The sequence below is a fragment of the Hypomesus nipponensis genome, chromosome 22, assembly GCF_054491055.1.
Source record: "Hypomesus nipponensis isolate SF chromosome 22, ASM5449105v1, whole genome shotgun sequence".
NCBI lineage: Eukaryota > Metazoa > Chordata > Actinopteri > Osmeriformes > Osmeridae > Hypomesus > Hypomesus nipponensis.
This window is the reverse complement of record NC_140382.1, coordinates 11,431,942-11,457,960: the sequence shown is the minus strand read 5'-3', so window position 1 is coordinate 11,457,960 and position 26,019 is coordinate 11,431,942. Positions and strand designations below refer to the sequence as shown.

The following is a 26,019-nucleotide window of genomic DNA, read 5'->3' as shown; positions in this document are numbered from 1 at the left end:
CTAGCCCACCCCTTCAAAACACACAGCTCTACGTCTCCCCGGGCGTTAGTTGCAACTAGTGCGGCTGTCAACTAGGCATGGATAATCCCTTCGTTCCTGTTTGTCTCCATCTGTGAAATCCGCTGGCATACGGAGGCAGCTAGTTGAAGTGGAAGCATGACAGTTATTGCGACATTGGTGAGTAGTTTTATTTTTCGTGGAAATAATATAAAAAGGATAACACATTGCTCAGTGATTTCTAGTACGATGGATTTATATAACGCTAGTTACAGTAGAGCTAGAATAGCTGGCTAGAGCTAGCTGTAATGTACAGTAACTTGGTGTCTGAATTCTTAATGACCAAGGTTCATACTACACAGTTTGTTGTAAAATGAACTAATACAACTATAGCCAATTCACCAATTCATAGTGTGTATTTAGGTGTTCTCGAAAGGTAGCCTCGGTTGCTCAAACATTATTTATAGGCTACTGTAGCCTTCTTCACTGGTAAATGTCACAGGGGGCTTCAATCACACAGATGCCCACAGAACCGCTCCCAAACATCCCTAGTTTTAACTCCTCAAAGAAGACAAGGAGAAACGTCAGAACAAAAGGAAACCTTGAGAGGACCACTGTGAGTATTAGCAGCTGAAGTTAGCTTGCTCAACTGCCAGTCAATACGTGCCATATGGTCTCGCTGTAATGCTAGCGTTGATTAGTGTGTGGTCTCTTCAAAAGTGGATTAACCAACGTCTGTTGCTAGATAGCTCCTGTTCAAAACAATTCTGTTTATGTCCTGTGACTTTGACTTTCATACTACATTTCCTGGTACTGTAGTGTTCATATTTCACCTGTGCCACGACAGTACGGCTTCATTTCAGTACTTTTGCTCATGTGAAGGCATGTCTGACTATGAGGGGCCATGTGGACCAAAATTCAAACTCACCTCTCATACACCAAGCATAAAACACCTTCATGCTTCTCACAAACACTACTGAAACTCACATTCACTGCTGAACGCCTCAAATGCAAGTGCAAATGTAGCCTCACACGATGACAACTGTAACCGTCTCATACTCATTAGTGCAAACCTCTCATACATACCACAATGAACACTTCTCACACATGTAAATGAAAATGTAACCTCCTCACATATGATTGAAAATGTATCCACTTACACAACTGAAAATGTAGTCTTACACATACAACTGAAATTGTAACATCTTATCTTGATTAATTGGAATTCTGTAAAAGTGTGAGATGTGTAGAAATATGTAGCGTTCACTTTCTAATGATATCATTTTATGATATAATTTCTTATGAACAAAACAACCGTAAAAGTATCCATGTGAAAATGCAGGTAAACGGTATTCGGTCATTACCCAAAGCTTATGACAAGGTTGGAACGTAGAACAATGGGTAAATCTAAAGCTTCGCCTGCTGAAGAGAGTATTGTCTGTAACAGTTGCACTGTTTTGTCACCCTACTCCACCCTCAAGAGTAGGATAAACTCAGGGTTATTTGAAGAAGCATGCCAGCGAGCAGGTTAGTTTCACAGAGTATGTTACCGTAGTAATCTACCTGGCCACCTTGTGGTGTTGTGCTGATCATTTGCTTCCCAGCTCTGTAGCTGACCGCTCCCCAAACTGCCATATTGACACATTGTTTCGTAAGCCATTAGTAAAAATCATCTCTATTCTTGATGCGTCACTGTGTTCAGCCTATGATATGCACCTCTCTGTGTCAACTGTGGAAGAAATTTAGATTTCCTGTGTGCTTACATTATTCACTAATCAAGAGAACTAGTCATTGGATACTAGTTAGTATGTTCTCATGTAATATTGCTATTAATAAGAGTAGATTGTGTATATGTGTCAGGGTTAATAGATGTTTGAGATCAGGAGAATGTACTGGCTAAATGGTCCTTGTCATGACTACAAGGAGAGCTCCAACTATGAACTCTTTAGTCTGAGTGGTCATGTGTTAGGAGCTGTGAATCTCTTTCTCTGAGACTGTTGTAACGTCGTTACTGCCTGACTGTCACTATCTATGTTTACTTTCTTGTGCCCTATAAAAGATGGTCCTCCGGCCTTCAGAACGGAGACATGATTGAGACCTAAGGCTGGTGTTGTGTTGTCATTTATTGTCAGAGGTCTGGTTTTCTCTCCCAATCTGTAGATTGATAAATACTTTGATAAAATACAGAACTCAACTGAACTTAGTCACTCTGTTTATGAAGAGACGGACAAAACACTTTCTTCATCACAACCCTAACCCTAACCGTCTCTGGAGGAGAAGAACAAGAAACAATTGTTTCTTCTTCCCTTGAGTTTTCCTAGAAGTTTTTCCTTGTACTTCTTTAGGGTTTAGGTTGGTTCAGGTGCAGTTCATGGGCATATTTACTTAATGTATTTTTCCTTTTTTCGACAGGTACAGGTGTGAATGAGAGCGAGAAGTCATTCAGAGCAAAAGGACCCGCCCACCAATGGCCAACCCCACCCATCCACCGGGTTTGCAGTGTTATTAGAACAAGGGTAAAATCATTTTACATGCCATGGAGGAAGCTCAGCCTAAACCACCTACAGCCATGCCCAGCCCGGCACACAGCCGAGTACCCAGTCCCGTCTCGGACACACCCGCTGCTCCAGCAGCCAATCATACAGAGGTATGGTCTTTCAAACGCAAACATAGTTTTGCTGCAATATCATAACGAAGTCTAGTCATTATTGCAGTGATATTCCTAATAGAACTGTGAAGAGGTTTTACACATATAACTAATATGCCATGACTATCAGCCAGGTAGTTTGAGGTCGGGAACACTGTGTAATATAATGTGATCGTTTTACTGTGGAATCCCCACAATTTGGAACCTAATGTGTTAATAGATTCATTTGGGAAAGTTTCCAGATTCCTTTCTTTAAATATACCATAACCATAGCCATATGAGGTCAAAAAGAACAGTTGTGGTCCAATATGTAGTATTTTTTCATCTAATTTTTTCCTCATCATCTTATTATAACTACATTCAATGCATTGAAAGAAAGGTAGCTAGTGTTAAGTGTACCAAAAGGGAGTATCGTCCCACAGCGGTGGAACAAAGATACAGTCAACAATGCCACTCTTAAAACCTTTTATCAGTGTTTTCTAGATTCACTCCATTAAGTATTGTGCTATCAAGATCAGTCAACTCGTATCTCAACTTTACAGAACAAAAACTATTTAATCACTTACAATTAGTTTGTTAATAAAAGCACTCAACAAGTCTACATAATGACTGGAATTATGTTTCCATGCTATGTTTTTATATTTTATCTGTAATGTAACAATATTTACTTAAGTAAAGTTCCTAGTCATTTTGAAGGTTCAAAAAAGAAACAACAACCATCACATTATTAGATTTTGACCCTTGTCCCTCTCCGTCCACCCTGTCTGTTTAGCAACATCTGAGTGTGAACCAGATCCAGGTGGTGGTCCGGCGTTGTTCCAGCCCTAACGTCACAGAGGAGACCACCTATTTCATCCCTCACAACCCTGTGGTGGACGCCAGCACCAACACTGACCCGCCTGTGGTCTGCTGCCCCCTGCTGTGCAGAATATGCCCCTGCCCGCCCAGAGGCCTGTGGGCCTCACTTGTGACTAAAGGTGGGTGAAAGACACCTGGAGCAAACTAGGGCTTCCGCTGCATGGAAACAGAATGCCCTTTTCAATTATGCTCTGTAAATAAATAAGAACTGAAAAGATAGTGAATTACCTTCGATCTATTACATTTCTCTATTGCCACATGTGGTTGTACCCCAGTGGCAGCTTGTGACTGTAATCGTGTTACATTGGAGACATTACAATGGGTTCACTGGGTGGTGTTTATAATGTGCTAAACAAGGTTAGAGGGGCTGTAATGTAGCCCCAAATACTCAGATGGTCGTCAAATTGTATCAGTTTTTGACAACTCAACTAATAACTCTCCTCATTAGAGAAACATTTATAATGCAAGTAGAATACCTGCATGGATTTTCCAGCTGTCGATGCTGTTTCCATGCTTTGATAAGATTAAATAATGCTAAGTCATTTAAATATCTGTGGCGGCAGTTTTTTTTTAACTACATTTGTGTTTTACTGTTAATGCTGACTCATTCTTCATCCTCCCTTCCTCAGTGCTTTTGGCTGCAGTACTCTTTGCAGCAGTGTGGTCTATCACAGAGAAGGAGTGTCTGCCAGGGGGGAACTTGTTCGGCATCACCGTGCTTTTTATCTGTGCAGTCACCGGGGGAAAACTAGTGGCCCTCATACGCCTGCCCAAACTGCCACCCTTTCCTCCACTCCTTGGTAAGCTGTATGTGTATATACAGTACATATAAATTCTGGTTTCATATGGTACAGACGACACACCTGTGACAGGACAGTGCTGAGATTGTAAGGTATATGGGGCATATCAATTCCACACCCTAGAAATAATATTCAGCACACTCGAATATGAGCCCCTTTTTATTTTGCAGTAAATACAGCAAGTTATTGAACTGAAACTTGAAAAAGCAAAAGACCCAGGGAGCCTTAACAAAGACTGTATTGAGTCAGCCAGGTATATTCCTTTGGATCTGTCTAGGGGGATTTTAAGCCTGCTTTTTATTTACTATTTCAGTTTAGGAATGTTTTATCAGCAGTGAGATCATGTTTTCTTTTTCCGTCCTGGTGTGAAAATTATTATTTTAAATGTTTTAAGTGTTGTAGAAAACTGATAACTGTGTTGCTTTAATGTGTCATACATATTGTTTTAAATATAGTATTTATTTTGCTTGTGCTCTGCAGGCATGCTGTCGATGGGCTTCCTGTTGCGTAACATCCCTGTGGTGAATGATGCTGTTTACATTGACTTCAGGTGGTCTGCCTCCCTGAGGAACATAGCCCTTGCTGTCATCCTAAGCAGAGCAGGCCTGGGATTGGATGGCTCAGTATGTCAAACAAAGGGGTGGTTTAACTTCCTGCCTCTTTCTCAATTATCAATTGTGTAAATGGTTTTTGTTGGTTTATTCAACTTCCCTTTAATTGTGAGTGTGCATGTGTGTATTCTCAGGCATTGAGGAAGCTGAAAGCAGTTTGCATGCGGTTGGGAGTGGGACCCTGTGTGATCGAGGCCTGCACTGTTGCTGTGGTCTCTCACTTTCTCATGGGCCTACCGTGGGTTTGGGGCTTCATCCTGGGGTAAAGTCCGCCATTCCTCTTTATCTCTCCTTTTGTTCTTTCTTTCTTTTTCTCGTTCCACAGCTTTGTTTCCCCTTTTGTTCTTTCAAAACTCCTTTAGTTTCTTATTGAGAAAGATGCCCACACTCTTATGACAGTTTAGAAGTGAATGACTTGAATGTGGTTATTATTGAATTAACCATATGCCCTCTGATGTCCCTCTCTCTTTGGTCTCCTCCCCTGACCCTGCAGCTTCGTTCTGGGGGCAGTGTCTCCTGCTGTTATTGTCCCCTCTATGCTGATTCTGCAGAAGGACGGCTACGGCGTTGAGCAAGGCATCCCCACCCTGCTGATGGCTGCTGGCAGCTTTGATGATATCCTAGCCATAACCGGCTTCACCACCTGTCTGGGCGTAGCCTTTGCTACAGGTAGCATGTGTGTATGTGTATGTGTATATGTATGAGTTTTTTATAGGGAAAAACACGAGAGTCAATACTTTTCCACTTAAACTTCAGACTTCACAGTAAATTGGTGAGGTATTTATCTGTGTTGATGTGCACTTCCAGTAGGTGGAACCAGCAGACTGTTATCAGTGACCTTTCCTAGACATTGATCCCTTTACCATAGATACATGTTACCATGATCATGGCCAATGTTCTTTTCACCCATAAAACACATATTCAGAGTGATTAACATCACATATATGATATGATGTCTTTGTTTTAAATGGTCCAAAAATACACAAACAAATGTAACAAAAACAAGATTTGTTGTAATACTTTAGATCCAGGTGCTTGCAATAAGTGTGAATGAGTACATAGACCTGTTTTTAAAATGCTGTTTGATGGTGATGTCTTGTGGTGTATCATGTTGTTTGTTCCCTGTCAAGGCTCCACGTGGTACAACGTGGGGAGAGGGGCACTGGAGGTGGCAGGAGGTCTGCTGGTGGGAGGTCTGCTTGGGGGTCTGATCCGCTATTTCCCCAGCCCAGACCAGGTACAGACTATCACCAGGGATGGAGAATATAGGGTCTATATTAGTGATGCACCAAAACAGAAATTCTGGCTCCAACATGGCTGACAACCGAAACCTTTTTAAAATTGTTGTTTTGTATAATTGTATTAATATTAGACTTTTTAATCAGCAATGTACCCCCTCTTGAAATTTCTGCTAAACCAACATTTCAGTTTACAAATTTAATGTATTTAATAGAACCAGTTTTGAAAGCATGAGCTCTTCAGGAAAATGTATGAAAGGCCAGGCTTGTTCATCCCCACAATGTCCACCAGAGCTCATGTCATGTTTTCCAGCGCCCGAAGTTACTTATGCTGGTGTAACAGCTTGTGTTTTTTTGTGTAACAGAAACACGTAGTGATGAAGCGGTCATTCCTGGTGCTAGGCCTGGCTGTGTTTGCTGTGTTCGGCAGCAATGTAGCAGGGCTCCCTGGCTCCGGAGGCCTGTGTACTCTGGTGCTCTCATTCCTGGCCGGTCTGGGCTGGAGCAAGGCCAAGGTAGGCTTCAAAACACTCATATAAACGCTCATTCCTTCTCTCACAAGGCATCCAATTATACTTTTGCTGTGTGTGAAGAACATAGTTTTTCTGTTTTATCACTGCTTGAGACAGTTGGGGTCAATGAAGTCGCAGTGTTTGGTTACATTGGGGGTCTGTTGGATATTGTTTACAATTATGTACAGTTTTCTCAACTCTGGTTTTTCACAGCTTTTGTTAATATAACATTTGGAACCAATTCTAAAGGTGTGTCCCTGTGTGTGTGTATAGGTCCCTGTGGAGGAAGTAGTGGGCAGGGCCTGGGATGTGTTCCAGCCGTTGCTGTTTGGTCTAATAGGGGCAGAGATAAGACTCAGCAAGCTGGATGGTCACACTGTTGGTGAGAGGCATTCACACACTGGTGTTTCCTGTGAGAGAAATTAGCATCTTACACTGTCAAGGCAAATCTAAAGTGATAGAAGTCTAAGTGTTAGAAGTTATGATAACTGCAGTAAATGTATTGTGACCTTGTATTTCTTTTGTATACAAATTGTTAATCATGTGAATGCATACAAATACACACATTGTGAATGACTCATCCCCCTCCTCCCCTCTCTCACGTTGGACTGTGTGTTTGTTGTCCATTTCCTGTCCCTGTGTGTTCAGGTCTGGGCATAGCCTCTCTGGCAATTGCTCTTCTGGTACGAGTGCTCTTCACTTTCGTCTGCGTGCTGTGTTCCGGCTTCAATTTCAAGGAGAAGCTTTTCATCTCCCTGGCCTGGCTCCCCAAAGCCACCGTACAGGCAAGCCCATGTTAAACTGTCTAGTCCACCTATTACCAGAAAACTAAACTCGACAAATAGGCTATGGAACCAAACAAACAAACACCAAGACGTTCGGCCAGTTGGTTTTATTATGAATTGGAATAGACCGTAACCCCGGCAACGGTCTCTCCATCTTCTCAGGCAGCAATTGGCTCCACCGCTCTGGACATGGCTCGCACCAAGGATGACCAGCAGCTGCAGAAATACGGCATGGATGTGCTGACCGTGGCGGTGCTCTCTATTCTCCTCACTGCCCCCATAGGGGCCCTGATCATTGGCCTCAGTGGGCCACTGCTGCTCCAGAAACCAAGGAATCCTTCCTGGGGTGAGTAACACACATGCATAGACTCATGCACAAAGACACACACACACTCGAACATTTACGCTCATTCTTACGTGACACAAAACAATAGTCACCTGTGATATATTTGCTAATGGTGTATTTACCCGCCCACCACAGCTTCTCAAATCTAGGCCTACTGTATACCCACATGGAACAGAGGACCAATATGAAAAACAGATTCCCTTTATCTAATCTCTTTGAATCCCTTTATAGAAAGCAGGGATGTGAGAATTTGCATTGTGCTGTGGGTTGCCTTTGTTTTCTGCATCTCATATTGCATGTTTCATTTCAATAGTACACCACTGTACAATGGAATCTTTTTCATCTCTCTAGGCTAAAGGGGAATAGTTAGTTCAGCTTTCTACCTCAATCAATGTATGTTGTGTCATGAAATAGTAGTCCATACGATACAGCAATAATTAAACTTATTTAACTGAGAGCACTGACATGACTCTTTCCTATCCTTCTTGCCACCCTTGATGTTTAGGCTACAGTTGTCCTTTCTTCCCCGTTTCTTCTGGATCTCTAGGCAAGGTTGGGGAGTGCCACGGCGACACAGAGAGCCCTATCACATATGAGAGTACCCTCTGACCTCCAGCTGGGCTAGCCCCTGACCCCCTGGCATGCCTGGACAGTACCTTGTTTCTACCAAGACTTCCTGTATACCGAATACATGAACCAATCGTGGAAGCCGAGCTCCAGGTGCCTCCTCCTTCCCCCTCAGATAGCGGGGGCTTCTCCTCTGAAACATCAGTGACTGTTCCTGGTTCCTTTATTAAAATATTTTCAGTCAGTCCTGATTGATACCCTGAAGGAACAAATGAATCATGTCTTTATTCATAGCCTCTGTTAGTTTTATTCATGCACACAACAAAGCTGATACTTGACATCCAAGCAGTGAGCATGAGCGCAGTACTCAGGATACAAGAATATTGCACGTGCAGTATAATGGACAATATTGTTTAAGAGTATATTTACATTGTTTTGAAAAAAACATGTAAGCATATGTTTTGAGATATAATGAGGTGTCTATCCTGGGTTTACCAAACCTTTTTATACCTCTACCTCTAAAACCTTTCAATACTTGAAATGTCCACAACTGTAACTCGCTGTACAAAGGTGTAAAGTTCCAAATTGTACACCTCATGAATGCTGTCAAGTATGCTTAGTCCTAAGGATTTAAGCACAACATTTTAAAACATCTGATGTTTTCTGTTGTGTGTATATTTATTAGTGTGTTGTATTAGCTGTAAAAGATAATATGAAGACACGATGATAAATAGGGGATGGTTTTAGTTGGTTGGAGACATCCTGCTTTACATATTTTTTGAAAGCCATGCTCATGTAGATTAAGGATTGTCATATGATAGTGAAAATTGGACATTCAGAATACTGTTCAATTTAATCCAAAATTTAATTAAGGTAATTAAGGTTTTAATAGTGTAAAACCAACCATGAAGATATATTTTAGTTTACATTTGAGTGTTTTTATGGCCATGTTATTTTGATAACTTAAAATATGTATTGTGAATTTAGAGATGTTTTATATATTACCTCTTATTAAAAGTTTTTTTTCTGTATTTCAAGCAGTAAAATGAGATATATAATTGTTTTAAAATTTGCCATGAATAGCAATAAATCAATAATAAATGTACTGTTGTGTCCCTGTTCATATATGGTACATTAATATGAAGGCTTCCATTTGCAACCTGAACAAAGTAAATTAAATCCAAATAACCTCCTCCAGGAACTAGCTGGCTAATATGCAGGGAGTTACTGCCAATCTACAATCTTAGTCTCGAGAATAAAAGTAAACCCTCCTCAAAAGACATATGTTGGTAGGTGTCTTACCTGCTTAGCAAAACATTACATATAATAGGGAATTTTCTTTGATATTTTATTTTTATATTACAAAAGTCAATGGACTCAGTTATGCTTTACCATCGAACCAAAATCTATATCTTCGAGATGTGGTATTTAACCCAAATCATCGTATCTCTTCCTTATATAAATGTAAGAATTAAATGGTATGATTCTAATGCTTTGTTTGACAACAAATAAGAGTAGTTAACAACATATTTTGGTGTTTAAAGAGTTCTAATATTGTGTCCCAGCAATAGAATTCTACCTAAAGTTGATCTGTAATGTTACAAATTGAGTTGGAAGTACACAAAAAATACCAACACAAAATTAAGGGATTGATAAACATTTACACCTACCTTGCAACGTAATTTGTGTTATGTCCCATACATACAATATTTATTAAATAGTTCACAAGTGTGTAGGCAGGTTCAACACTTAACAAGTATACAGTAGTTCTGAGGCAAGTCAAACAAAGTTGTCTTTTGGTGATATCATACAAAATGATACTGTCCTTGTGAATGACAGTTATAGGAAGAGATTCAAGTTTCCCTCAAAGTGGTCCCAAATAATCTGGAACTGAGCAATGCTTCGCAGGTTAGCTAAGAAAATTTGACAGTCCATATCAGAAGGAGTGTAAAACCAATCTCAGTTATGGCACATTGTTGCTAAATTAAGGGAATTCAGTCTGGAAGGAAGGTGAGGAAGTAATTATATGACAGTTTTCAGCCTCAATAGGCAACATTGTCATGAGTGTGAAGAATTGACAGAACGCAAAATGATGACAAAAACAAACATTTTAAGTATAGAAATAACATAAAAACTTAAGAGAAAAAAAAACTGCAACTATAGTTAAGAAGACAGGGAGGTGGCATATGCCTCCACAGAGGGTGTAGATGGTTCATTATAGAATCTTCTTCTTCAGTATGAGAGGGCCCACGTTGTCTCCCGTCAACTCATTGTGTTTTATGTGTGATTTATCACAAACAGGAAACTGAAACAGGAAACAACACTTAATATTAGATGGCCATTTGAGATTTTATTCATCACACTTATCTAAAGCAATATATAAAAAGGACAGTAGAAAAACAAGGACAACAACACCACGTTGATTTTAACACTGGTGGAGATAACCTTTTGTATAACACAGCTCTGGTGCTAAGTATTGGTGGGTATGTTTCAATAGCCTCTTGACATTGGTAGAAATAACTCCCTAATATCTCCCTACTATGTCCCCTAAAACTTAAGTGGCTGAAATTTGGGAACTGCAAATAAACTGGGGTAGCATCCATAAAACTACTATTAAAGATAGTGTCTTGTTAGTTCTATGGCAAGTGCTCATTGGTGCATTGAAGCTCACAAACCCAAGATTTGCTCAGTGCCATGTTGAACTTCCGGCAAATCCGGGTGTGCAGTATAGTGACTTCTGGCTTAATGGTAGGTCTATGGTGTCTCTGACGTAAGCAAAAAATGAATTTGTTTAATTTTGAATTTGTTTTAAACAAATTGATTTTCAACAAAAATGATTATATGAAAAAGCTGTTATGTGAGCCACGTTCGAGAACAGAAAAAATATTGGGGAAGATAGTTTAGAATATTTAGACTAGAGTTTAGAATATTTAGACTAGAGTTAACAGAATAAAATGCTTTGAGATCTAGGATGATTATTTGTTGTGGGTTCATACACTTTTTTGCAGTCTGTTCAATGCACTTTTTAATCAACTTTTTTGTCATAGTACAACAGGGTTGTTCAATCCTGGTCCTCTGGGTCCGCTGTCCCCCCCCCCCCCCCCCCAGTCAGATGATCGCTGCTCAGTACTTCTAGTTAGGCGGCTGTGCGAACCATTAGAGGAAGCATGGTCGTGCCCAATGCAATGTCTGTATTGTTTCATTACTAACCGTTTTGGAGCGCCAGCAACGGCAGTAACAGACGTTGGTGCTCTTCAGGTCCTCAATATCAATCTCGTTGACAACTTTGGGATTTTCTTTCTGGATCTTCAGGTTGATAAGGCTATCTCTCTGCTTCTTCTTCTTAGGCAGGAAGGGCCGGATGGTCAGATATCCTAGCAGAGCCAGGATTCCCAAGAGGGGCAGCAACCGGAGCCACTCTGAGACTGGGAGGGATTCACACACGCACATAGAACACATTAGTCCTGTCCTAGCCACTTTACACTGGCTCCCTGTTACCTTCAGAATTGACTTTACATCCTTTTCCTCACATACCAAGCTCTACACGGACAAGGACCTAGCTACATTGCTAACTTCCTTATAAACTAGAACACTGCAATCATCAAATGCAGGCCTATTACAGGTCACCAGAAGCAGTCATAAGAAGATTGGTGCATCGGCCTTTGTCAATTACGCCCCAAAACTATAGAACAAATTACCCATAAATATTAGGGAAGCAAACACGCTAGACATTTTTTAAAGACTGCTTAAAACCTACCTTTTTACCGAAGCATTTAAGTAATTTTATCTCAAAAGGGTTTTACTACTTTTATTAGTTATATTATTGTTCTTATAGATTTGCTATTTTAATGATTACTTTTGTCATTTGTATTACTGTTTTTATTGATCTTATGTAAAGCACCTTGAGCTACAATTCTTGTATGAAATGTGCTATATAAATAAAGTTTTACCTACTTACATAATTGAGAAAATACATAGCAGTCGAAACATTACTAAACAAATTTGTCAAGGGGTTCAAGTAAATCTGATTTAGCTGCAGGGATCCAAGTAAATATCCTAGCCCCAGCCTCACATGTAAAGCCTTATTATTTACAACTGTTCATGTGTGTTTTAATTCCTCCTTCTCTTGACAAAGAGAGGATACTTTTTTTCCCGTACTCAACAAGAACAGTTAGTGTCATGACTGCAAGAGGAAGCCTAAACTGGGTTGCTTGCTGAGTCATCCAATGTCGGCTCTGAACTTGGATCAGATCACTAATAATGATGGGCCAATTACACCAAGGCCAATAGCCTGATTGAAGTGTTAGGGAGAAGGTGTACATTCCTCAGCTCACTGCAGGAGAACCCAACATATTTGACACCCACTCTTCTTCCAGTTCGGCAATGTATGTTCCATGTATGTTATGTCCCACTCAGGCATGTCAGCCAAGCTCAGAATTTTGGACTATTAATAGGCCCTGTCAGACACTCACTATTTGAGCAAGTTAGCCTTAAAGGTCAAACTGGACATGGTTTCTTGAATTTTTCCAAACAATGAACTCAGGGTTTGGCCTATATGTATTTATGTATATTCCCTTGAAATATGTACACACACACACAAATGACATATTAGCATTTAGATCTCAACCTCTTGCCAAGTTTCCTTAGAAAGGACTGCACACAAATCCTCCTAAATATCAACCCCTGATATTTTCTTCACTTTCAATGTAGAGTTGTTGTTAGTGTTATGATTCAGAACAAGAAGTCACTGAAAAAGTGTTTTTGGCAAACATAAGCAAACATTGTTTTACATAAGCTAGCTAATTCTTTTATGATCATTTAAGACATACCAAAGAGCACTCGTATTCAACCAAACACCAGTGATTATGATAATACATTTGTGTCTGGAATCATACAACATCCTCCAAGTTTTCCTCTCTTGAGATCTTTGTCATGCGTTCTGATGTCCACATTGTGTTATAACATCACGTGTCAAGTGAAACGTAAATGGTATTTCTGTACGTGACTATCCTTTGGTATTTACAGTATACAACTTATTCTTCAATGTTCCCAAAGTTAGCTCGTAAATCTAGCCACATTAGCTAGACCTAAGCAATGCATGGCTATAATTCTACAATTGCAACGTTGTAGTTTACCTGTTAGTCTTGCAAATCCACCGATCGTCTCCGGTAGCGGAAGCTTCTTGAGATAGGCTGGAAGCTGCGTTTTTATGATTCGCGAAATAGTATCTAACACCATCTTGAATGGATCGATTAGTTGGTATTATTTGTTCGATATTTCCTGAGGTACGCTTACGTCATTGCACTGTTTCTCGTAGCCGGTGTGCACTATCGCTTCATGCCAAAACTAAAATAACTGAGCGTAGACTTGATAGTGAATGGCCGCATTTACGGAAGCTAACGCAACAAGAGCTACCCAATGAAAGTGTGGAGAGTTGGTGTCAAATGATTGGACAGTTTTTCAGCCTCTAATATAAAAAAAATATCACGAGGGAAACTTAGCATGATGACCAAAGCAGTTAAAATAGACTACAATGGCTTATTTTTCCATATATGGTTTGAGTGATAGGAAGTACAAAAGAAATAGAGCGTATTTGATTTAATTCTTCATTTGACAAGGATGAAGAACTCACTAGAATTCCCAAGGACAAGGTAATACGTCAAACATAAAGTAATAAATTGGTTAGTTACAACACAGTAACTTGTAAATAATAAATGTAAATTATGTCCACACGAACATCCCCTCGCTGCAGTCACGTAAACTCGATACATTTTTCAAACTTGGAACATATTGTGGGCATGTTGCGCCCTCCTTTGGGGAGAAGATTCACTGCTCTGAATATTTTTCGACTTTACTACAGTATCCAGCATTCACTGCGGTTTATTGTTAGCCTTAGTAGTTGCCTGACAGAATGTAAAACTGATTGATTGCTAAATATTTAACTTATATTGTAATGAGTTATTGGCATATCATTATCTAAAAGTATACATGGGGTAGTTGTTCATTTAATTTGTCAATTCGATTACATATTTTTAGAAACGTCAGGCATATTTACAGTTAACTCGTGCCTTTGACGTTTAGGTCCTCAAGCCTCCCGTGTCATTGGTGAATGACCGAAGATGTCGCATAGTAGATTGTTTGCCCGTCTGCTCTGTAAGTATTCCGATTGTTTCTTTGAATTACCACGATCATTATTTATCTGCTACACAGGTCTCAGCCATGCACTCATGTTCAGAACCCAATGTATGTCTTCGCTTCATTTGCCAAGGGAGGCAGAAACATCGCCCGTGCGTCCAGCTTCCATCGACCTGGTTAGCAGTACTAGCTTACTGCTGTAGCTCATCAATGGCCATTGCTGAACCTTGACCCCGTGTGTCCTCCAACTAAGCATGAGTTTACACTGGTTCTAAATGTGGACACTGCATGTAATCTACATAATTTGGCCAGGTTAGGTTACCTTTAACAGACCAGCTATCAGGTATTGTCAAGTTGTTGTCTGGTGAGGTTTTACAGACTGACGCTAGTTAGCTATTTTAATGCAGTTAAATGCTCAAATATAGCATTGATGGGCAACAAACACAATGCTTGCTAGCACCTTATCTACTAGATGTAACATTCACTAGCTCCATACTCACTGCGTTACTAGTCTACAATATCCACCCACCACAAATAGCTAGCCTCCTTAATACAGAATGTGTTCAGACTTAACCTACAGACCAGCTGCCTCTGTCAGTAGGAAGACACTCAGGCTTGCACTTGCTTTGTAAAGTAGCTAACACTCAACATGACTTGTGTCCAAAGTCCAATCATACAATCTGCTTCGCATATCTGCAACCTATTCTGAGTTATGTTACACATTGTGCACGATTGTAGTTATTTCCATATTTATAGCCTTCTGCTTTCAATTATTCTCTTCGATGAGGCAGAGACAGATTCTCATTTGACAGGATTAATTAATTTATATTACAATGCTTCATTCAGACTAGTAAAAAGCATGACTATTTTCCTCATATTAAGAATGTAGTTTAGTTAACAGCAGGCATTGACTGCAGCAGGGAACATCCACAGTCGGCTTTCTTCCTTGTAATCATTTCACTTAACATTGTTTACCCGGTGTCTGTCTCTCTGGTCCTACAGTGCAGCAGAATGGGGTGAGACACTGCTACACTGCCTCAAGGAAGCACCTCTACATTGACAAGAACACTAAGGTCATCTGCCAGGGCTTCACAGGGAAACAGGTCTGTTTACACAGCAGCCCTATCAAAAACATCCAGCTTCACCACAACAGACCTTGTTCTCACTTTCACAGGCCACTTAAGTCACTAACGGCTTACTATGACCTGTACCAACAGCCATAACAAAATACAAATCCATAAAGAAATGATCTTAAATGTACCCATATGTTTTTAGTATGGGTGTATGAACATGGGTCCCAAATGTATCATATGTATTAATCCCATATCACTCCACCTAAATAACTCTGTTTGACATAAACATTTGTCCTATATCCCATGTATTTATTACATATCCCTTGACTTTATCTAAGATATTCTATGCCTGACACAGACACACAGATGCACTCTCTCTCCAGTTAGCCTGGTTGTAGCTCATTTTGACAATTCAGTTTTAGATTAGAATGAATGACCTCAATAATTGTATTTGAACCCTATCCAGGCAGAGAGAGAGAAAAAAAAGTGTCAATCATATCCAACAAGCGTACACCTTTCACCTTCAGAGATTTATACCATGAGTCTTCCCTCCCCCTCTATCCTCTTTTATTCTCGCCAGCGCCCTTTTCTCTCCAATGACTCTTCCACATAATTAAAGGTTATTAAATACAGTTCTAATGAACACTTGTGATGATTAGAAAGAGAAGAGGGATGACTCTAGGGTCAATGCCACACATTGACTTTCCTTTCTGTCTAGATAAGCAGATCATACTTTAATATCATAGTCTCTGTCATTAGCTATGAAAGGGCCCTGGGGCACGAAAAAAAAGCAATGTTAGCAAAGCACATGGCATTCAAGAAAAATGTTTTGAATGAGCAGAAAGCTGGCAAAAAAGAAATTAAGAGATATCTGAACTAAGGGGGAAAATGCTGACTCAGTGTTCCTCTTCTCTGTTAACCACTGGTAATGATTGATTTGACATTAGGGTCATTGATTTGGACTTGTACAGAAATTGTTCCCTATGCCCCTAAGCTGCAGTGTTTTAACATGCTCAGTAATTAACTAAAGGGGCTGGTACACTAAATGCATTTATTGTACTGATTTGAATAGACTGATAGCCTTTATTGGAACACTGGTTAATCAAGCGTAGAGGTAGTAGTCAAGTGTATAGCAGTACATTTTTTGAGAAGTTGCCACTTTTTATGTCGTAGATGCATTGAAAATACCTCCCCGTCCGGGGCCATGTTTGTTGTTGTACAAAATATGAATAATTGACATATATCTTGTCAGGTAAAATTGTTTTTGTCGCTGACCTGTTTCCATGTAGACATTTAAACATAAATTTTGTATTTTTCTACATTTAGCAGACGCTCTTATCCATAGCGACTTACATTAAGAACAGGGACATTCCCCCAAGGCAAGTAGGGTGAAGTGCCTTGCCCAAGGACACACATCATTTCGCACGACCAGGAATCAAACCGGCAACCTTCTGATTAATAGCCCGATACCCTAACCACTTAGCCATCTGACTCCCAGTCAGATAGAGTATGTGAGCAATGCCACACACACACACACACACATACTGTAACTGACCAGTGTCCTCTATGTGTTTTCCTCTAGGGGACATTTCACAGTCAGCAGTCTCTGGACTATGGATCCAAGCTAGTAGGAGGGGTGTCCCCAGGCAAGGGAGGCAAAACTCACCTGGGCCTGCCGGTGTTCAACTCAGTCAAGGAGGTGCGTAAATAAGAACTGTTGTTGGCTCAGAACCCATTAGATCACATTGAGGAGAACTGTATGGAGGGTTGGTTCAAAAGTCATCCGAGGTAGAAACAAACTAAATGAGATATGCACAACCCGGTCTGTAGCTTAAGGCATTTATTAATGCCTCTCCTAGATTATTAGCCCCTGAAAGACCGTGAAAGAAAGATCATTTGTGACATGCATAACCCAACCCTGAACTTTTTGAAATACCTTCCTAAGCACTTGTAATGTTTGAAAAATTAGTGAATATCATACAGAAGTGCTTTTAACATTACAATTGTTGCTTCTGTTTGAATATGAAGATGTTCTTTGTAGTTCAGCTTTTGACTTTTTTTGCATGTGTCATAGGCCAAAGAGGGCACGGGGGCACATGCGACAGTGATCTATGTGCCCCCTCCCTTCGCGGCGGCGGCCATCATTGAGGCGGTGGACGCTGAGATGCCTCTGGTAGTGTGCATCACAGAGGGCATCCCCCAGCAGGATATGGTGCGGGTCAAACACAAGCTCCTGCGTCAGGGCATCACCCGACTCATAGGACCCAACTGCCCTGGAGTCATCAACGTAAGCGTGTGGACACGTTCACTCAGTCACTCGCACGGACACTCACTCACAGACAGTCACAGACACACTGATGCACTCATATAAAGACACACTGGAACCACATGAAGAGATGCAACACAAGTATGCAGGCACTCTTTAATACTGGTCGATACATTCCTTGTTTTAATGTTTTCAGCCTGGAGAATGTAAGATTGGGATTATGCCTGGCCACATTCACAAGAAAGGAAGAATTGGTAAGATTTTCTCCACTGTTCGATAACCATGAAACCTTTTCTGCAATGGATCAGAGTGCATTATACTTTCTCTGTGCCGAATAGAAAGTTCAAGTTAGTTTATGTATTGCTCGTAATGACTAAATAAAACGTATCTTCAAGTCATCAGTATCTGATCTAGTAGTTAAAAGCAACCCAAATAATTTAGTACTTAGCCGTGTTAGCCAAGTCAGGATAGTTGAGGTAACTTGGTTTTAATGTGAAGCCAACGATTGTCCATGTTTGAGTCTGTCAGCCAGTGTGTGTCCATGATGAGTGACAGACCCTTTAAAGCCCTGCTATATAGTAATCCCTGTTTGCTGCCTCACTGTCACAGCCGCGTTTGCAAAACTCCTTTTTTCTTTGCTTTTTTCCCTTCCCTCCTTTTCTTCTTCCCTTTTTTCCTATCGTCCTTCCTTTCTTATATCTTTTCTTAATTCGAACCTCCCTTTCCACCATTCCTTGTTCCTTAATTTCTTCTTTAGTTCCTTCTTTCTTTTTCTAATATTTGGATCTGAATCTAATTGTTCTCTTCTTTTATCAGGCATTGTGTCCAGGTCAGGAACTCTCACATATGAAGCTGTGCACCAAACCACACAAGTTGGCCTGGGACAGTCACTCTGTATTGGTACGTATCACATTTAACACACACTATTAACATAAATCACATAACAGTGTGAACATTATTAACAAATGCCTACTGTAATCTTCCATGCAGATTCAAGTATTATTAGTCCCTGTAAGACCCCTTGTTTTAAAATTACAACGTCACCTTTAGCTCTTTAATTTCATTTTTTTTTTTTTTTTTTTTTTTTTTTGAAAGACCAAATTCATGCAATAGCATTGCAAGGCAAGACAATATGACCCATTGGTTATGTAATGTGTCGTTCAATAAAAATCTTTTTTAGAAATGTGTTTTTTGGAGAGCTGAAGGTGATGTTGAAACTATAGGGTCTTACAGGGTTATACATACAGTGTGTGAGATGCTGTCGGTGATGAAGATGTCAGTGAGACAACACCAACACAGATTCCTGGAACTATAGATAGATTAGTTAGGTTAGTTGATTGTACACATTTGCAATGTGCGGGCAAACCAGAGTTTTTCCATCTGTTAACGCATTATTAATTGACCTGTCCTGAAATAAAGTATCCATTTATATTGTATTTCTATTAGCTAGCCAGTGTTTCATCCATAAAGGCAACCATTTGAAAGAACTGATTCAATTTTATGCCAGCAGTCAGCTGTCTGTCGTCTTAAACGGCACTCATACCAATATTGCTGGATCCTTTTGGCGGCAACCAAACAGGAACTTGTGCACCTCCTCAATCGACGATGGTGTGGTTTTGCAGTTTGTAATTTCTTCTAGTAGTCCAGTGGGAAAAACGAATATAATTGCGACCGCTGTTATTCTCCGCTATTGTTTTGTGGGTGAAATGGTAGGTTTGTGCAGAATGTCCCATGTCGCAATTCTCTCTGACCAATCAATAGTCTGTGTTTTCATGTCACCTTTTGGTATCATCTCAGCTCGCTTAAAACCTCAACGGAGGCAATACCAATTTATTTTTAAGTATGAGGTATCAGGTTTGTCTAAAATGCACTGTTATATCAGAAATGCTTGGAGTTCCAAATGTATTATCCATGTCCTGTCTGTGTTCCTCCAGGTATTGGCGGAGACCCCTTCAATGGGACAAACTTCATTGACTGCCTGGAGGTGTTCCTGATGGACCCCAAGACAGAGGGCATAATCCTGATTGGGGAGATTGGAGGCAACGCAGAGGAGAATGCTGCAGAGTATCTCAAACAGCACAATTCTGTAAGAGAACACACCTCACGTACACATGCACACACGCGTATGCACACAGATATGCACATACACACGCAAAGACACCTGTCTACTCATGACCTACTCTCAGATCCACCATTTACACACGCACGCACTCACCAATCTCAACTCATGAATGTGACTCCTGTGATCTTGGGCCACAGACGACACAGCACCTCCTCCACTGGACATGCATGCAAAGGTCAACGCTCTACTTCAGATGCATTACCAACCCCCTCCCTCCCCCACCCCCTATAAAGTCACAGCTAGCCTCTCTGAATCCGTCATCCTTGATTTCCTGCCCTGGTGATGAACCACTCTCCTTCCCCCTGTCCGCTGAAGAGCAGCTCCAGCCATCACGGAAAGATGAAAGTGAAGCACTGTTTGGCTCATTCCTTTCATCTCCACAGTCATTCACATTCACTGCCCAGCAGGTTACAGTTGTATTTCCTCCAGCCCCCCCCCCCCCCCAAAAGTTTATCTGGGAATATTTTTATGTGAACTTTTGTGTGTGTGTGTGTGTGTGTGTACTGCATGACGTGTGTCTCCCGACATCTGAGGTGCTCAGGAGCTGCGAAATGAATTAGATTCGCTCCCGGTAGCCCTAATGCATGCAAATCTCTCAACCTATCGTCTCAGGAGAATAACTCCTCTCTCTGACGTACAAACACCCTCACCCAATCATCTAAAGTGTTGACAAGCAGAGACCGCTGGTATGAAACACTGACATGCATGAACAAGCTCAACAGAGCGTGTAAGAGCTGCTGGATCTCTCCTCTGAAAAGTCGATTTACGTCTGAGCGCCCACATACCAGAGGCAGCAGTTTAGTTAAACCTTGAAATTGTTGTTTCACCTGAAACAACTCCTTCTTTTTTGTTGTTTTGAGTGAAAGTGCAAAGAGCTTTCTGAGCATTATCCACCTGTTAAGTGTCCTGTTCTCTTTTGTCGGATTTCCAGCATTCAGGATTTACACATTCAATTTTAGAGAATGTCGGACGACCCATTGTTTGAAACAAATGTATTCCAGGAATTGAGCAGTTTCCCTGTCTGAACCTTGGGGTTATTTATTGTCAGTATCGCTCCAAATGCTACTTCTACTCTCAAACCCTTGTAATTCACTCGGAACACATGTCAGTTGTAGTACAGTGAAGCGGAACACTGTGTGTGTCCCTCTGGGTTTTTACGTGTGAACACGTGCACAGGATTCATACACACCCACTGTGCAGTTTAATTGTTTCACAGTTTGGTGTCTTAATCTGACATAATTAAGTGTCACCCTGGAGTGCCCCCCCCCCCTTTCTATAAAACAAACCCCACTGCTTTAGGGTTAGAAGAAACTAATTCTCCCTGCCTTTTTCTTTTGTCTCATAATTAAAGTCGTACATCTTCACTGGTAACAATAAAAGACAAATGTTGGGAGGGGGGTGATGCTAATGTAACCCTCCCCACTTCTGTCTTTTATACCAGTCCTTCCCTGCGATGTGGGGATTCATTGAATAATTGTTCCTTAAACTGTTTAGGTAGATTTAAGGCTTGATTCACAGAGGGGTGTTTTGTCAATGTACAAATTAATTACTGAAGAAGAGAAAGGAGAGAGAAGCCAGCAAGCTCTATGGCTCTGTTGAACACGGCAATGTCAGGCCGGACAATGGCAGCTCCATGTGTTTTCAAACAGTTCCGTCTTCTTGTGCAAAAGTCAGTTTGAGGACAGTAATAAAGTTAGTCTCCCCTTCTAACTTAATTTCCTCTATTACCTTGATTTGTGAAGGTGTGTGTTCTACAGCATGTCCCTCAGAGCTATCTCTAATCAGCCCTGTATTGTTAGCCAAGGTAAAAACGGCTTGGTTCTTTTATTGTCTTAGCAGATGAACTGCTTGACAAAGCTTAAACAATTGTCCTGTGTTGCTGCCTGTGTGAATTAATAGCAGCCATCTTGTGTACTTTCCAGACCTTGGCTCTTAGTTGGAAGGGAGCAGACATCCTGGCTGGAAAAGAGGAGGCATGTTATTCAGCCTAGCCCTGTCTGCTAGTGTGCTCCGCAACCACCAAAGCATGGGAACTCTCTCTGTCTGTCTGTCTCTGTCACTCGCACACACACAGTGTTATTCCTGAGGATGTAGTAATACATTCCTCCCCAACTGGAAATGATTTCAACTGTTGAATCCATCAGTGGCTAGGTGGCGTGTCCAGGAGCAGAGCTAATCAGTGCCAACATGACTAATTGTCTTTTTTGAAATGAGATGATGTAAAATGGCAGGGGCCCCGGGGCCCTATCAGCACTTGCATCCACCAATGCAATTAAATGGGCTGATTGACCCTTTGTTTTAGTAATGGAAGCTGGGGAAAGAAGAAGGGGGAGACTTGTTACAGGTGTTGGTCATGTGAGAACACAGCAGGTGTTTTGATTTGAATGGATTTGGGGCATTGTGCTCGGGACGGATGGTTGGACATACAGAAGTTTTGCTTTCAAACTGATGTTCTCTGTCTCCCCCTTTCCCTTGTGTCCCTATCCGCCCCTGTTTGTTCCTCTATCTCGCTGCCTCACCAGGGAGCTAACGCCAAGCCTGTGGTGTCCTTCATTGCGGGGCTAACCGCCCCTCCAGGACGTCGAATGGGTCACGCAGGCGCAATCATCGCTGGAGGCAAGGGCGGAGCCAAAGAGAAGATAGCCGCCCTCCAGTCGGCCGGGGTGGTGGTCAGCATGTCTCCTGCTCAGCTGGGGAGCACCATGTTCAAGGTAAGACACTGCCCTAACTGTGAGGTGGGGTTGGGGTTGAACCAAGGCTAACATTGTCCCCTTCTTAATTGTCTCAGGAGTTCTCATCGGGTTTTCTTCACAATGTTTGCGTATGTATCGTCAGCATTGAAATCTTGTTTTTACTGTACCCATTACCAAATACAAAAAGCAAACCGCAAAAAAAAAAAAAGCCTGCTACAACCAGGAAAACACTAGCCATGGTCAATTAAACCGGTTATTTACATTTTTTATAATAACTTTTCATTAGTGGATTGTATTTTTTGGGGATGAACCTAATATGCAATAAAGAAACAGCAACAGTGTTAAAAATGTAAGGATCAATTAATATATGTCTTTTGACGGCAGTCAAGTTAATGCTGTCGCCTCTTTATTTCAATTTATCACCAGTAGAAGCAGTTTTAACAAGATGTATAAAAAGCGAAAGCGAGTATTGCACCCATTCATCATCTTCCTCTTTCATTACCAGCGAACTGCACATGCCGATATGGGCTTGCGAGGCTTTGCAGCCCGCTAGTTTGTTTTCCCCCACTTTAATTCATAATCATTGCTCGTAATGATGAAAAACGCTTGTCCTGGTTGTTAATTTAGCCGCCCGTTGCGTTCATACATCTGTCTTAATCTAATTGGTCAGTTTAATCGGAGTAATGCCTTCACAAGGAGAGCAAGTTAACAAAGCTCTGTGGGGGGTTCACCACGAAGTGACCTGCACACACAGGAACGACCAGAAGTTGAGACTCAGCGGGTCAGTAATGCCGTTGTGTTGATTCTGGGAAAACATATTTGCTGGGAGCTGGAATGGGGGGCTCACAATGGGCCAACGAGCCAACTGTGTGTGCAAGTGCAGGCATTTGAGCAGTCTCATCATGTGTGTTCCAGTTCTCTCCTTTGTTCCCTCTCAGTCTCAGTTCACAAGAATAACCCGTCCCTGCATCTTCATCTGCCCATTGTCTATCTTCTCCTTATGTTTCCCCTCTGTCTTCCTGACTCTCATTTGTCTCCAGCTTGTTTTACAGAACTGACACACTTACCCAGGCGCCTACACACACTCACACACGTCATCTTACTATATCCTGCCTCGGTATATTATAAAGCTGTCTTTCAATCAGGCTCGAGCCCTTTTCATTTCTCCTTTTTTCCTCCACCTGTCACTTCTTTCCCATGCTACATACTCCTCTTACTCACAGTCAAGGATAGACCTTGATACATGCATAGCGATTCAGTTAAAATACAGCTTGAGACTTTCACCCAGCCTTATATAACAGATAACAGGGAGGAACTCCAGAGATTCTCTTCCCTGTGAAAGAAAAACAAAAAAGTGTCCACTAGGTGGCAGTAGGCAGCCAGGGATCTGCTGGTCCATTTACGATAGGCAACATTAGTACACTGGTTCTGGGAAATTGTATTTGCATGAAATCATTTGTGTCACAATGGGAGAATATTCTATCATACTGCTGCCTGTTGAGATGTTTTTGCCATTGAATATATAAATACCTTCTTGTTTAATGGCAATATAATGCTTTGTCAGAAGTCGACATGTATTTTGATTCATGAGTTGTACCAACTATATTTCAATGTTTTAGTATGTGATCTTGTTTATTTTTATTTTTTATATAAATATATTTTTGGACCGCTAGTTATACGTCTTTATTCTGTTTGTCAAGGTCAGATAATGCCAATTTCCCATATATGCACACACATGAAGACGGAAAATATGCCTTGTCAAGGTCTCTGTGCTACCCCCCCACCCTCCCCCCCTTGTTTCCCCTTAACAGCAGATCTGTAGCACAAGATCAAAACAAGCCTTGTGAATTTTCCATAAATAAATCATAACTGCCTCTCCTTATTCCATCTCTTCTTCTCTCACCCATCTCCTTCCTCCTCTTTCTCTTCCCACCATATTCTATCTCTCTCCCTTCCCTTCATTGTTTACTACAGGAGTTTGAGAAGAGGAAGATGTTGTAAAATGGGAGAGGAGAACAGCGACCAACCCTCTACCCCTCAACCACTTCCACTAACCTTCTGCCCCTCCTACCATGATGCTGAGCAGTCTGAAACATCAGGGTGCCCCTTCGCAGTTCAACAACCATTGGCACACAAAGACCCACATTAGTTCCAGATCAGCTATGAACTCACCTTTCCAAAAAGAAGAAATGGTATAGTCATCTATCTCAACAGCTTTTTAACAAGCTTGTTGGACATGGAAGTACCAGCCTTTTGGAGAACAGTCATCCATCCGTTTTAGTAGCAGTGATGTTTGTTTCGATTCATTTATGTCCCTAGTCAGCTAGCAGCATAGGGGTTGCCATGGTAACCGTGGTGATCTAGCTCCTGCCTCTCTGCTTTGTCACTCTTACTGTAAAACACCGACTGATCTCACTGGCTGTCTACCTGAATAAGAAGTATTTCTCAAACTATTCTATGTGCTCTGGTTTTATTTCCCTCCACTCCCACAGAGAAACATATATGCGTAGTGGAAAGTACATTGTGATGTGTTTTTGTTAATTCTGTGTCTTACACATCTCATTGAAAGGTTAAAGGGGTCAATGTCTGCACTAGTTGTAGAATTGCTTCACTGTATTAAGAACTGAATGAAATAAAAGGTAAAATCAATTATACACCACACACAGTTCTGTCATTGTCAACGCTTATTTTAATGCAGGTTTGAAATCATAGGCTTAATTGTGGAGTTCAGATATTGTAAGGCTTTTAAAGATCATTTGCATACCCAGGTACATGATTACTCACCTCCATGAAATAGTGTGGGCGTGGACTGGTGTGGGTGGACTTTCCTCAGTTGCTGCTGAAAAACCTTTTTTGCTCCCTGAATAATGACCACGTTTGTATGTTAATGGATATGCAAATGTTCTCGCCGGTGTTCCACTTGAGCTGTTGGCCTGTCCAAGGATTGTACTGTATGGCATTAGAACATACGATTATTTTCTCTATCAAAGGTCTTTAAAAGAAACTGGGTTAACAGGAAGCGTTATGAGCGCTACCTAATCAAGCCCGGACAAACTTTCTGTGCCAGTACCTTCAGTCTTAACTAAGTCAACTAAATGCCTACCATGTGTCTGTACAAGTTGAAGAGTGAAGAGAAGACAGCTTGACAATGAGCTTGGTTTCTAATCTGCCACTAACATAGCTTCAACATCCATGACTGGGTTGTCAGTCCACATACCAGCCAATGCCTGTTTGTGTGTTTTGTAAACTACTTCCTGGTGGTCTGTGGTTCTGAGAAACACTTATTTCATGAGCGCTTCATGTTCAATGAGTGCATTGTAGCCTTCAGTTCAAAAAGAGCAACGACTTTGAATTGATTCACAGACATGT

The 26,019-nt window shown here is 41.1% G+C and overlaps 3 protein-coding genes across 6 annotated transcripts; 2 read left to right on the top strand and 1 right to left on the bottom strand.

Moving 5' to 3' along the window:
• Positions 1-48: 48 nt before the first annotated feature.
• LOC146236475 (sodium/hydrogen exchanger 9B2) lies at positions 49-8,633 on the top strand. Of its 4 annotated transcripts, none has more exons than XM_084686507.1 (14): positions 49-177; positions 500-613; positions 2,410-2,644; positions 3,417-3,621; positions 4,132-4,302; positions 4,783-4,925; positions 5,048-5,175; positions 5,407-5,582; positions 6,044-6,150; positions 6,517-6,666; positions 6,937-7,045; positions 7,312-7,448; positions 7,611-7,794; positions 8,342-8,633. In XM_084686507.1, exons 3-14 carry the CDS (start codon positions 2,534-2,536, stop codon positions 8,401-8,403), a joined length of 1,683 nt encoding a protein of 560 aa, XP_084542633.1. In that variant the 5' UTR covers positions 49-177; positions 500-613; positions 2,410-2,533; the 3' UTR covers positions 8,404-8,633. The 4 variants fall into 4 exon arrangements, with proteins under 4 accessions (XP_084542633.1, XP_084542632.1, XP_084542634.1 ...); XM_084686508.1 differs by having other exon boundaries at positions 61-177; positions 518-613; XM_084686506.1 differs by lacking the exon at positions 500-613.
• Positions 8,634-10,002: 1,369 nt separating this feature from the next.
• cisd2 (CDGSH iron sulfur domain 2) lies at positions 10,003-13,752 on the bottom strand. The gene is made up of 3 exons (XM_084686511.1): positions 13,497-13,752; positions 11,572-11,786; positions 10,003-10,666 (listed from the first exon to the last, which is right to left on the bottom strand). The coding sequence occupies exons 1-3, from the start codon at positions 13,597-13,599 to the stop codon at positions 10,577-10,579; spliced, it is 408 nt and encodes a 135-aa protein (XP_084542637.1). The 5' UTR covers positions 13,600-13,752; the 3' UTR covers positions 10,003-10,576.
• Positions 13,753-14,442: 690 nt separating this feature from the next.
• Positions 14,443-25,103, top strand: suclg1 (succinate-CoA ligase GDP/ADP-forming subunit alph). Its single transcript, XM_084686510.1, has 9 exons — positions 14,443-14,514; positions 15,499-15,599; positions 17,152-17,268; positions 17,644-17,856; positions 18,032-18,089; positions 18,652-18,735; positions 19,770-19,921; positions 22,480-22,668; positions 24,625-25,103. The coding sequence occupies exons 1-9, from the start codon at positions 14,481-14,483 to the stop codon at positions 24,649-24,651; spliced, it is 975 nt and encodes a 324-aa protein (XP_084542636.1). The 5' UTR covers positions 14,443-14,480; the 3' UTR covers positions 24,652-25,103.
• Positions 25,104-26,019: the final 916 nt, after the last annotated feature.

Excerpts from the sequence above, each read along its gene's own strand:
- LOC146236475 (XM_084686506.1), top strand. The coding sequence starts at position 2,534 with ATGGAGGAAGCTCAGCCTAAACCACCTACAGCCATGCCCAGCCCGGCA. Across the intron at positions 4,303-4,782 it reads ACCCTTTCCTCCACTCCTTG|GCATGCTGTCGATGGGCTTC; the intron begins GTAAGCTGTATG and ends TGTGCTCTGCAG. Across the intron at positions 7,449-7,610 it reads TCCCCAAAGCCACCGTACAG|GCAGCAATTGGCTCCACCGC; the intron begins GCAAGCCCATGT and ends CCATCTTCTCAG.
- cisd2 (XM_084686511.1), bottom strand. The coding sequence starts at position 13,599 with ATGGTGTTAGATACTATTTCGCGAATCATAAAAACGCAGCTTCCAGCC. Across the intron at positions 11,787-13,496 it reads TGGATTTGCAAGACTAACAG|TCTCAGAGTGGCTCCGGTTG; the intron begins GTAAACTACAAC and ends AATCCCTCCCAG. Across the intron at positions 10,667-11,571 it reads GTTGCTGGCGCTCCAAAACG|TTTCCTGTTTGTGATAAATC; the intron begins GTTAGTAATGAA and ends TTCCTGTTTCAG.
- suclg1 (XM_084686510.1), top strand. The coding sequence starts at position 14,481 with ATGTCGCATAGTAGATTGTTTGCCCGTCTGCTCT. Across the intron at positions 15,600-17,151 it reads AGGGCTTCACAGGGAAACAG|GGGACATTTCACAGTCAGCA; the intron begins GTCTGTTTACAC and ends GTTTTCCTCTAG. Across the intron at positions 22,669-24,624 it reads TGGGGAGCACCATGTTCAAG|GAGTTTGAGAAGAGGAAGAT; the intron begins GTAAGACACTGC and ends TGTTTACTACAG.